The 13,475-nt window shown below is 40.3% G+C and overlaps 1 protein-coding gene across 2 annotated transcripts in view; it reads left to right on the top strand.

Annotated features, from left to right (window-relative positions):
- The window catches only part of LOC147698473 (mitochondrial ornithine transporter 1-like), a 161,445-nt gene extending 150,719 nt beyond the window's left edge, over nt 1-10,726 (top strand). For both annotated transcript variants that reach the window (XM_086935053.1, XM_086935052.1), the window contains exons 6-7: nt 2,352-2,510; nt 9,779-10,726. In XM_086935053.1, the coding sequence (XP_086791179.1) occupies nt 2,352-2,510; nt 9,779-9,900 (281 nt within the window). In that variant the 3' untranslated portion in view covers nt 9,901-10,726. The remainder of the gene's footprint in view (nt 1-2,351; nt 2,511-9,778) is intronic.
- Nucleotides 10,727-13,475: the final 2,749 nt, after the last annotated feature.

Below are 13,475 nucleotides of genomic sequence, written 5' to 3'. Positions count from 1 at the left end.
GAGGAGAATGGGCTGGTATGGCCCGGTTTAAAGTGTACAGGTACTTTCGGCCGGCCATCTTGAGACGTCCAGCCACACATGCGCACTTTAAACATCTCTAACCCAGCGGTCTTAAGACAGCTGGGTTAGAGCAAACCAAAGCCTCAACAGCGCTGTGAAGCACTGAGTGAGGCTGGGCCCTCCAATCAGGGCACTGCTCTCATGCTGTATGAGAGCATTCCCTGATAGGTCAAGGGAGTTTGCTTTCAGTTCCGGTGGAGAGAAGAGGACAGGAGGAGGACATTGCATCGCATTCAAGTACGTTTTGATTTAAAATTTTATTTTCTGCCATGCATGCCAGCCCCCGCTCCCTGTAGATGCCAGCCGCCACTGAGCACAACTCAACTGTGTAGTGTGTGCACACTGTTTCATTTGCATACAGACGGAACTACTTGGAAGGGCAGTGATAAATTCTCATTTTGCAAAATGTTTCTTTTGCTTGCCAATAATTATTTTTCTTTTTCTATATGTACATATGAAAACAGAATATTGAAATGATCTGTGAATTTTAAACTGTAAGAAGATATACAATACGCCTGGCAATGGTTGCCTAGCTGCTGGGTGTCAAACATTAATTTATTCCTGCCCTTCTTCCAGCCCTCCTTCTTCCTTCATGTGCAGATTTCATTTTGGGTCTGAGGAGGCTGATGGTAACTAACTGCATCAGGTCTATCAATCTGATCTCCCATGGAGTCTGCAGTGGTCCTGCAACAATTAAAATGCTCCATTTGCGCACTTTTTTTTTTCTTCAAAATTTTCCTTTTGGGGAGAACCCTCCCGCCTGCTGAGACCCTTTTATGTCAAGTAGGGTTGCTCGAGATGTAACACTCACTCTGTAACTTTTATGCCGCACCACTTCTAAATGTCACCAGCTGCCACTGCTGTTGCTCATCTTTAAATTAGACGACAGTGCCACCTTGTGGCAGACTGTTACAAGCCTCAGTGTAGATAATAATGTGCCGGTGCTAAACACCAGAAATCACTTGCTCAAATTAATCACTGCTTTCTACTCACAGTGTGCATGAATCGTGACTCTTTCCCATCTGTCAGGTATTGACACCTTATATTTTGCAAATGGTTACCTCTTCTTGGTAAACATCCATGTCCTGGGAACGCATAGGCAGTCTCAAAGCATATGAACGTTCCGTTGTGAGTATCAAGGAGGTGAAGGAACTCGCCTGGGTGACCCCATTTCCCTTGCAACTTGCAAGAGTTTTCAGTGTGTGTATTGATATTTATAATGCCAATTATGAAACAAATGTACTTTTGAAGCATTACGAATAGGGATATTTGTATTCGCAAAGTCAACTGTGCTGACCTTTTGTGTTCAGGCCCCTTAATACATGGTAAGGGACCCCTAGTATCTCCAACCACTTCCAACTTAGCCCGTACTTCCTCCTTGCTTCCCCTATGTAACTTGTGTGCTTTAGCTAATATGTGATCAGCTGTTTAAAAAAATAATTTTTTATGGGAGTCCAATGAAACCAAACTAATCTGTGACTCAACAATAATGTCAGTCAGTCAAAATACGCTTTATTCGATTTTTGTTAAAATCATAAAAGGCAATACATACAGCACAGTATAAAAATCACATTGCTATTTACATACAAAATTCAATTCATAGTCAATTTATGTTAAAATTTAATTTACTTGAAACCCTCAAGGCCAACATTTAAAATAAGACGTTCCCTGGGGCTTGTTTCTTTCTTAATCTAAATGCAGCCGTTAGGTAAGATGCCACGCGAAAGATGATATGCGTGTTGCCCAACATTTGAAGGAAAATTAATGCTGGCCTAACCTGAAGAAAGCCTACATCCTTCAGAATAGGTATTAGGTATTTTTCCCTAGCGGCGGCATAAAACCCACAATACAACATAAAATGAAGCGTATCTTGGGTAGAAAAATTGTCGCATTTGCAAGGTAAAGCGTCCTCTGGTTTTGCCCAAGTAGGAAAACAACCAAGTGTATAGGGGATCAAATCATCCTAAATGTATTAAGCAAGGCTCTGTGAAGGGGATTAGTGGCAATTTTTAAATAGGGTTCCAGAGAGGGAGTGATACTTAGAATCAGGTAAGCTCTTACTGACGATTTCATTACTTCCTTCTCTTCTCTCTCTAACCGTACCCTTTCAAGGAAATGTTGTTTGATCCACCCTATGTCCTGTTTTCTAATGCTTGATGGGTCTGAATAGATCTCCGGTCTCCCAAGCGCTGCAAATGAGGTTTTAAGGTATCTCAACCATGGTATTCTCAAGGCGTGGTCTCAACAATAATGGTCTGTACTCTCTGTGCAAATGTTTATTATTTCCATAGGTGCTGTTCCATTAATGCTAAGTGGCGGGTTTGGAGGTGCTGCCCTGTGGCTTGCTGTGTATCCAATTGACTGTGTCAAGTCTAGAATCCAGGTCCTGTCCATGGTGGGGAAACAAGCAGGCTTCATGAAAACATTTGCAAGCATTGTGAAGTATGAAGGTAATATTTTTTTTATGTACATTATCCACATCTTTGACTATATTGTTTTGAATGAGTATTTTGCTCACTCTTTTATGCAACCCTGTTGCTGAGGCCAACTATTTTTAGATTCACTGACTTTTCCCCACCATAAATTTTCTATCTTCGACCTATATCTTACATATGGGTCCCAAATCCACCCGCTATACTGAACAGGTTTTTCTGAATGCTGTTCTTCATTAGCTTACTTTGTAAACAAAAAAAAACAAGAAAAGATGTGTCAGGGCCTTCGTCAGCTTGACCACCCATTGCCCGAGACAGCGCTGCCCACTACATTAGCAACACCCCTACTAACTATCACATTCCTCCAAGTGTGACAATTTGGACTATTCCGGGTCCTCAAAGATATAAGAATGGCTTTGGAAGCAGGTATCAGTAATTTTGAATGTATAAGGAATTAATAAACAGCTGTTGGTATGCGCATCTCTAAATTAGACAAACAGCGCAACCATGTGGTAGACTGTCATAAGTGCAGGTGTTGACAACGAAGTGCCGGTGGCGAGTACCGTAAACCATTGGCTCAAATTGAGCACAGATTGTGTCACAGCATTGAGAAACATAACTTCCACTCTTGTAGGGTAGCAATGCTCAGTACTGGAGCAAGAGTTTGCCACCTTCAGTCAATATTTATTTCTTTATTTTAGATAACACAATTCAAAAGCCTGCTAATAATAGTGGATGGGTTTAGAACCCACATAAAATTGTAGCTGGTACTATGAATAAAAAGGATATTTTTCACCTGAGGGTTCTAGGTCACATTACATACCCATTTTGTGCCAATCAGAACTCCTTGGCGGAAACCATTCCAATTATTCACAGCTACCCATGTTTAGGGGTTCCATTGGGAAAAGCTATGATTGTGAATAGATTTTTCGATGTACTTTTATTCATGGCTGTGACATCACATCCATAAAATAATTATTGTTTTTGGCTACTTTCGCATCACAGCACTGGGAAGTGGTACAATGGCTGATTTCTCGATCTTCCTCTGGGTCCCCTCCACTCACAGGCAGTGGAATGGGGGTTGCTGACCCACAACCTTTGCTGTCTTTGATTGCCTAATCCTGTTCAGCATGGACCCAAGGTAAAATGATGGACAGATGAGCCACACTGTGGCACTGCCACCCACTGTTTCCCCAACCTTCTATAGCTATGTAAATACCAGCGAAAAACAGTCTTTGTAGAGCGCTTGGAAGTGGCTCTGCATGACGTTGACAAAACATTGACTGGTCTGTCCTCTCTTCTAAATACCGGTAGCGGTGCACTTGGGTCGAGAAGCCCAGAATGAGTCCAGAGAGGGCAAAACTACACTAGGAAATGTTTATATATTTGAGTAGGTAAACAGGAGGGATTCCTCAGTAAAGTGTTTATGGGGCATAGAGCAGCACCATATTACATATTTTCTGCCAGTCACTTATTTTCAGAATAAATGAACCATTTTATTATATATAAACAAAACCCTTGGAGGCATAGAGTGATACATAAATTATGCAAAAAACAAGCAGAGCACTCTGGGTAGGTCCCAGGATTAGGTGGAGAGCAGCTCCTGTATAGAGCACCCTACAACACCAGCGACACTGTACATTTGATCACCTCAAATGTCTGCTTTTCTATTAAAGTTGTTAAGCATAGTGTTAGCACAGTACCATCCACGCCGATATAGAAAGGAACAATGTATTTTGCAGTTTCTACAGCAAAGTCTTTAAGCATAGGATTAGCACAGTGCCATCCATGCCAAGCTGTAAAATGACAAAAGCCATTTACTACTCCAGGTACAGTATTACAGCCTTGGATTGCTAAAATACCATCCAAGCCAACTTGAAATGAAGAAAAGCAACCCCTGACTCATGTTTCACTATCATTAAACCTCTTCAGAGAGGATTAGCTTTGTCCAGACACAAGGGAGCACCCAGTATAAGTCAAAACAATACTCTTGCAGGCATAGAGTGATGCAGAAATGGAGCAGAGACCTGCTTTTATTTATTCAGGCAAACAGACGCGTTTCCGCTGGATGCCTTCCTCAGTGTTTGCACTGTAAGTGATTGTTCCCCTGAACTGGGACTCTAGGAGACAAGCGACACAGCTCCGGTAGGTTTATCATTTTCTATATTGCATATAATATTCTTGTAGGATAAAAAAGAGAACAACACGTTTCAGCTTGAGAGAGAGTGAGATTGAGAGATAGAAGAGAAAGTGAAAGAGAGCAAAACAAAAAACGAACTGTCCCTTTTAAAGGGACCACTACATATATCACACCATGCAATCTAAAAGAACAACTGGGCCGTTAACTTCAAAGTCCTCCCAAAGTTCAACCACCATGATCTAGTAACATTGTATATGGAATTAATTTAATTTGTCTTAGATAATTCTAAATATTATAACAAGATACAACATTAGGGAATGGCATTTCAGAAGTGCATTTTAACATCAATTTAAAGACATATGCAGTTATCTGCTGAGGTAGATTTACTGAGCATAAAACAGTACCAGATATAGGTGTACAAAAACAGCAAATTTAAAGTGTCGGTGCTCAACATCTGTCCCGTTCTATTACACTGACATATATGTAATGTTCCACCTTTTTGTCTTCTTTATCCATTGGTTTTATTGGCCTAGTGAGTCAGGGGCGGCTTTAGGCTCATGGCGGCCCTGGGCAGGGAGCAAAGGTAGGGGGCCCCGGAAGAGGGGGTCGGGCGGAGCGCGGAGGCCAGTGAAGAGGGGGGGGGGGGGGGTCAGGGTGTTTGGAAGTGGAACAGAGTCAGAGGCGCCAAATCCCTGCCAGGGGCCGCCACGGAAATATGTTTCCATCCAAAAAGGATTATTATATTAAGGATATATATTGGCGTGGTGGACCCTGGGGTTTGGTGTCCCTGTGCATGTGCACCGCTTGCACATGCCTAAGGCCGCCCCTGAGTGAGTGTATTTACATTTTCCATTTGTTTTGTATTAAAGCAATTAGATTTAGTATAACCTTTAGGAACAATCAAATTGTGTGCAGCAGTCAACCAGAAGTAAACAATGAGTTATTTTTATCCAAATAATTGTTTACTGTTATAATCACACTGTTCAGGTACCTTGTGTGAAAATATATTTATATTGTTCCTTGTGTGTATTTTTTTGCTGGCTGTTGGCAACTGGGAGATGATTGGATGACTTTTAGTATGCCTCAGTTCCCTGCACTTGATTAATGGCTTTCCACCATATGCTATGTTTTTCTGACTCAAAGAGCCTTTCAGTTTCACCGTGTTTGGATTTGACGAGTTGTAAGTCTCCACTGCTGACATCAGTCCTTCCACTGCTGTGCATTATTGACAGCTTTGCCTCCCTCTCACTTCCCACTCTTTTCAGTAAAAAAGAAAATTGACCCCTTTAGCACCTGCTTGATCCAAGTCTCTACACTCTCATACTTTTAGAAAAATGATTCTAAGGTGCCATCATGCATGCATATTCATGTGCATCAGCCATTTTAAAATGATTTTTTCTTTAAGCAAAAAAAATGCCATTCTAACATGACCACTATATATGTTTGTGTACACACAGTGGCCATCTTGTAAAGATTTTTCTGAAAACAAACAATCATTTCAGGATCGCCAGTGCACTTTTATGTGCATGCACAGCTACAATGCTGAAATTAGTTTTCTTTTACTTTAAGAAAAATCATTCCAAGATGGCTTTTGCTCATGCATAGCAGCCGCCTGGAGAAAAAAATAAGCACTGTCAAAGCCTTTAGGTCTGTGCCTCGGTGTCAAATGTTGTGGTGCTGTGGAATGGCAAAGGATCAACGTCTGGAATGTAGTGTGTTTTATAGCGTGGTAAGGAGGTGCAAACAATTAACCAAAACACATCAGGTGTGTGATGCTAGCATCCAGCCTACAGCGACAGGAATATTCCAATGTTGACTGCGTCCCGCAATAGACTCACTCCGTAGGCAACCCGCCGTTAGAACACCATCGGCACAACTGTGAAATCTAAATAGGCTTGGCGCAATCCTGTCGCCCTGTTGGCGACTGAGTGGAGTTCACCTGCAGAGGAGTCCGCCACGTTGGCAGCTGTGAGCATGTATACAGCAGGAAACACTCTGTCAACGTGAATGTAGATTCAGCCAGCATACATCAAAATACAGCGGGCGGACCGCCATCCGCTTGACAGAGTACTTGGGACCAACGCCGTCGCCAGATGGCAGTAGTACCGCCAAGATCTAAATCCGGCCCTATTTTGCTTTGGAGAAATTTCCATTTAAGATAAAGGATGTCTGCCCAAGCTGAAGTGAACTGCCATTTAAGATGACTGATGTCTAAATAACCATCTTTACATTTGAGGAGTATGCACTAAAATCTAAGATTTACACGGATTTCAATGTGTGATCCTTAGAGTTTTTGGGAATCCCCAGAATTTTGGGAATCTATGCAAAGTTTAAATGTTAGTAGGCACTCTATCTGACTTGCTGCTAAATGTTTTTGAATCCGGTCCTGCTTCTGTTTGGTATATCTAGGATAAGCACAAAGGATGCTTTACCTTTGGTTGTGTTTATTTATTAGTTTTAATTTTCATTGTCCGACAGCAAGTTTGGTTGCCAAAGCTGGACACTGTAATCATTTGTTCAAGCTATCTTCACTATAAGTTAGGCTGAGATTGGAAGAGTCCAACAGGAACCATGAAAAAAGAATACCATAGTCTGTTATACATGCATAAAGATACGTTTTCTAAGCCCCAATTTACAGTTGGTTTCTGTCTACGAACTAATGAGAATACTGACGCTAGATAGGACGAAAATGGGAAAAGTTATTGAATATTTAATAACTTATCCAGGTATGTTTATGTAGAGTTGAATTCCATTGCTGTTCCGACCAATGGAAGACAGATTGAGTTTGGTAAGAGAATCGCTCACTAATTGGGCAGAGGGAAGAAGGGATGTGTGTGTCAAAAATTGATGTAATCCACTGATGGAGCAGTTTGATAAAATGTCCACTTATCACTTCCATTGATTTCTCCACTATTGAAATAAATCGAGATTGTGAGATTATTGTATTTAAAAATAAATCAACACATGAAACGTACATGGATAATACGTCCTCTTACATATGCTTCTGATGGCCCATGTCACTCTACGTACCTGTCTCATGAGGATACATGGGTGGGTGACAGGAGATTTCAGTAGCACAGTTGCTCATGTGTATGCCTGCTGCTGAAATATGTTAGATACACAAATCATCATGTTGTGAGTGGGACAAGAGGGAGTGGTCTGCAATCTATAGGAAGGCCTTCTTTGGAAATTGCTGCCCGGTAAGGATGACGCATGGGGCCAGAAGGTTGCCCACCCTTTAGATTTTGTTCAGTTGGTTATCTGTTCTTTGGACATTCCCTAGTAAGAGATTGTAAGAGAACAGAAGAGTACGGTTAATAAAAGTAATCTGAGGCAATCTAATTCGTATACTTACTTGGAAATTGTTGCCGATGAGTAATGGCCGAGGGATTTACAGAAGTGGGCCAATGCAGATAAGATCAGAATGCAAAGGGAGACTACTGCTAATACGAGTTAGTAAAAACTCACTTATAAACATGCTGATGAGTCAGACCCCTGGCCTCCATAGATGGTAGCTCCCTTGAATATGATTCAGCAGACTGAGCATGGTGTGCCATGTAGTACTTTGAACCTTGGTAAACTGTGAAATTATCTACATATTTCCGCCATGTAGTGCAGTGAAATGACACTATGAAAGCAGTGATGGAGCATGCAAGCATTTACTGTAGTGCAATTGTCTTAAGATCAGTTGCATGCCCTTATTTTTACCACTCATCCTAAAACTACATGATATCTGCATTTTGGGATGATATTGTGTATATCTCTTGATTAAACATTAATGATGATACATAAAATGTGCTCTGGGCATCTCTGCTTAGAGAAATATGTTAGAGGCCACTTTTTGCTGTGAGAGGTTTGGTATAGAGGTATTGGATGTTAATGTAATGTGGCATTTCTAGTGTTACGGATCAGACAGGATAGTCGCTTAAAGAGTAGTTGCATAACTTGTTGTTAGTTTTGGTTTCTTCATAGACAGATCAAACTGCAATAGCTTGTTCTTTTTGTCAGTGATCAGGGGCATCTGAGGTAGTGTCGGCAGTGGTTTCAAGGACTTATAGGTTCAGAAAAACAGAAGGTGCTGCCTTATTTTGAAGATGGTGATGCCCAGGGTCCAGTGTGAATAGCTGATGGCAGAGGTTCTAAATATCTAAGGGACCCAAGAAAGAAATAAGGGGGACAGGAGGCAGGTTAATGAAGAACTAGTGGTCTGTGGAAAACAAAAGAGGACCCACAGGTCCAGAATGGTGGGGGAGGACTAATAGATCCAGATGGTGAAATATTTACAGAGATAAGCTTTAAAATCGGTGTTGAAACACAGAGGACATTTAGAGCTGTGTTTCTAAGGGTATGTAGAAGACAGATGAAGGCTTGGAGGCTTATTCAGAGTCTGGTTGAGTTGGCCAGCAGTCACTGGCAGGGGATGTTCTGCCTCATTTAGGCACCCCTTCCACAGATCTGTAGCTTTTTCACTCTGGAAATCCTCCAGGGAGTCACCTTTGGAAAAATCTCTGTGCCGATTGTTCCACTAAGTCAGGCAACATGATGGAACTGCTGTCGCATTAAGGAAGTGCTGGAAATGTATCCCCAAACTGAGGATATATTTTTTATCACTCACATGCAAAGCATCCTTTTTGTTCTGGAACTCATCACCCAGCACCTTTTGTGCTGACATCCTGTTACCTCCAACCTCAAACGCAGCTCCTCAGTGTTATGGGTTTTAAATCCCTATGTAAGACAAGTCTCACTCCAGGCATGAGCGTGGGGTTCCAGTGAAATGTCGCAACTCCATGAAAAATGATTGGCATTTTATAGACTGGCTTTGTAGTTGTGTTTAGAGAAAAAAAAGCAACAGTTTTGCCCATTATCGGCAGTCGTACCACATTCCTCTTGCTTGTTTTGGAATTTTCTGTCCATTGTATAGAGCAATGTATTAACATGGATGAATTCATATTTGAGTATAGGCTTCAACTTTGTTGTAAAACACTAGTTAACAGTAAAACTTCATAAAATATAAACAATCTCATTTGGAAGTTGTGCTTGTGTTCATGAGATTATCAATTTAGTTTTCTGATTGATCAAACTTTTCCTGAGTAAGAGGAACGTTTTGTGATCACCTGCAGCTTAATGCTTCTGCTTAATTTTGCAGGAATTCCTGCCCTGTATTCTGGATTGACGCCTACAATGATACGAGCATTCCCAGCCAATGGAGCATTGTTTTTAGCCTACGAGTACAGTCGGAGAATGATGATGAACCACTTCGATACTTGAAGGGCCTTTTTGCCACGGAGGAGAAGTGACTGCCAACTCTTGATCAAAAATTTCCACTACAAGGGATATGTTTAGTTTTTAAGCCACATGGATTTTATAAAGCTGTTACATTTTTCAATATTTTAATTGAACTCTGGAAGCTTTTAACTATCTACTACTATTCCATTTTCCATAAGCTTTTGAATCCCTCCAGTGGATCGAGGATTGTTTGAATTAGCTTGCGGCACATCTATATCTATGCTTTAAGAATACACATTTTTACCTCAATAGTTTTTCTTTCACTGCAATTGGGAATCTATCATCGATCCTTCCATCAAATACAGACCAATAATGCTCACCTTTGTTGTTTTGCAGACAGCAAGGGATATCTCTCCTTAACCTTTTACAGTGAAGATATGTGGTTCCATTTGATGGAACTCCGACTTCAATTATTTTTTCTGCTTTATAGGTTCTTTAAGTTCATTCCTTACCGATCAAGTAGCTAAAATTCATTGTTTACAGAGACTTTAGTAGCTGTTTCTGTACGTAAAATAAACTCCTCTTATTTAAAAAAGAAAGAAGACCAATTTCTTTAGCATGTTTGTTAGTAAGATAAATATATTTTGAATATATAAATATTTGTTAGCATTAATTTACCTATATAAAAAAAAACTCTGAAGAGAAATTCCATTACCAGAATGGTAAGTTCAGTTTGCATTCTTTGACTTAATGGATGTTGGATGTCTTTCCTATAGTTGACTTTCTGGAAAAATAATGTACCATTTCTGATTAGTATCATTTTAATAACGATATTACAAGCAAAGTAAACGTTATAATCTGTACCCTATTTTGTGCTAATTAGTATTTTACAGTGCCTGTTTATTTTAACCTCATTCAGGATCTATCATGAGTCTTTTTAACCTCCCTTTCTTAGGGAAGGAAGTACTTGAATATAGTCTTGTAGTAGTACTGTGTGCATGTCGCCGTAGGTCGAAGCCTTTCTCAAAACCACCTTAAGTGGGATACTGCAGCTTCTTTCCTCTAAATGTGCTCTTCAGGGGGAAGTTTTAATAAGGGTGCTGATAGAAAGTGCTCATGATAGCTTTATAAAGTCCTAGTATGAATAATGAACAGAAATATTTGCAGTTTGAATTATAAAGTACTTTGAAAAATGCCTCGCCAAATGCAGGATATATAGTCCATTTACTTTTGAAAACTTGCAATTACCATTTGGTTACTGATTACTTTTTGATTCTCTTCAGACATCACACTGGCACAAAGCGAAACACATGCCATTTAATATTATATCAATAACTTGCAGAGTGTAGGCATTAAGCCCAGAGCAATACTTTTCAGAACTCCTTGAAACAACTCTTCTCTTTGTTTATTGAAATATGTTACCTTTACAAATGCAGTGCTAAGCAGCCTTGAAAATCAAAGTCGTTTATAAGATGTGCAAGGGTACCTAGCACATCAGCACTTAATATGCAGTAAAACACTTGACACACATTTCATAAGTATGTTTTAATATTAATTTTAAAAAGGCTCATTTACAGCTGAATTGCATAAGCTTTTATATTTTATTTTTTTCGGGTTAACATTATCAATATTATCACCAAGAAAAATTATCAACATAACTATTGGGCTGCCATAGTCAAGGGACCGTCGCAAAACAATAGATTGACCACCCATTGCAAAAGTGAGGCCCCGATACCTATAACACATTAGATTGTGTAAGCATGCAAAAACAATATAATACCAAAATATGATGTCATTCCGGAGAGCCATCAGGAATGTTGTGGTATGGTAGTGGCATTCCTAGTTAATACACATGTATTACTAACCATACAACAGAAAAAACATATCTGTATCATACATTGTTTTAAAAAGTAGATATATTACGTGCGGAAGTGAGTAAGTAAGTGTCTAAAGGGTCCTATATCTCTATAGGCCTTGACATTGGTGTCAATCAATAAGCAAAACCTCTTATCTGACCTATCGTTATTTTAGCTGTGGTAAGAACTCACAATACAGACATTTTCCCCATAAGCAAGCAGTTATTCACATGAGATACATTTTTAGAGTTTTTAGAAATTCATAAATTATTTTCTTTTTTTCACAAGTTAACTTCATACCACCTGCCATTTGGCCAGCAGAAGCACCAGTGCTACAAATCTCTAGATAAGGGAGGGGGATTTCAGTCCACCCCAGAAGACGAATTCTGGGATCTACAGGCCCTCCAGCCCATCATATCTGACAGTGTGGACAATATCTTGTACCAAAATGCCTGGATTTTGCCACATGCGCAGGTCAAGTGTAGAAAACCTGGGACTGGCCCATCATATCTAGAACAATTTGCATAATCTCTTATTTCATATTTCCAAAGAGTCTTAGAAGTATAGCAGGCTCGCTGCAGAGATATAAAGTGAATAATACATAATCTAGAGCTAGAGGAGATAAGGCCCCTCTGGAAGACCCAGAATTTCCACCACTCCACCGACAATGACATCCCAAGCCACCAATGCAACCACTGGTATCTCCTCCTGAATCGTATAATAGGGAGAGGTGGCTGATAACAGCTTTCCCATGGTCTGTAAGGGGGCAGGCTCTTTGAGAAAATCTTGGAAGCTTGACCAGCATGGTCCTTGAAGCCAGAAATATAAGAATATGTTCAAAGAGTTATAAGGCAAAGTCCCTTTAATACCTTCAAGCGTGATAAACTATTATTGTACAGGCCTGCCCGACACTGCAAGCCTAGAGAAGTCAATTGAGAAATTTCCTTTGGTTCTAGGGTAACCGGTAGAAATGGGTAAAAGTCAATGAGCAGAAGAAGGGAGTAAACTTTAGCCAGGCCGGCCTTAATGCCAAGACCATTCCATGAACGTGCAGAACACATAGTGGTGGCCATCACTCGCATTTAATGTGGAGTGAGTGCAGCACTATCTTGTTCAACTGATAGATGTGGAATATATGGATATGAGGAGTGCCTGTAAAGAACAAAATGAGCCTGCACACACAGATAATATAATTCCAGGTTGTGAGCCTCAACCTTGACACGATGAAAGAGAAGAGTGGGTGTGTTCTATTTAATTCTGCATTGTTTGCCCACCCATGCCAACCTAGTTAGCTGAGAATTAAGTATACTGAAGAATGATTTTGTAGGGGGCCTTGGTATATTTATGAAAAGGATACATTTATTTTGAGAGCATTACCATCTTCATATGCCCTATCATACCTGCTAACAATAGCAGGAGAGAAATCCAACGTGCAACTTGGTCCTTAATCTTGTTAATTGGCACCCCGTAATTCTCATGTACAGTCAGATCCACATCTCGGTCAATCCAAACCCCAAGGTACTTTAAAGATTCCATACACCACCGTAGAGGGAAATCTGCCATGAAGTGATTTGTGTTGGCAGTGAGCGTGAAAAAGTGCGCTTTACTCCAGTTGATCATTATCCCGGAAAGGGTACCACATTTTATATATTCCATCATGATCCTGTTACAACACTAACCAGGGTTCCTGAGACAGAAGGTCATATCATCCACATTTAAGGATATTAAAGTATGTCAGCTAGTGTGTCTTGATGTGTTCAG

Source organism: Lissotriton vulgaris, chromosome 8 (genome assembly GCF_964263255.1).
Source record: "Lissotriton vulgaris chromosome 8, aLisVul1.2, whole genome shotgun sequence".
Classification (NCBI taxonomy): Eukaryota; Metazoa; Chordata; class Amphibia; order Caudata; family Salamandridae; genus Lissotriton; species Lissotriton vulgaris.
The sequence above is the reverse complement of the archived record's forward strand: the minus strand, read 5'-3'. Positions and strand labels throughout refer to the sequence as shown.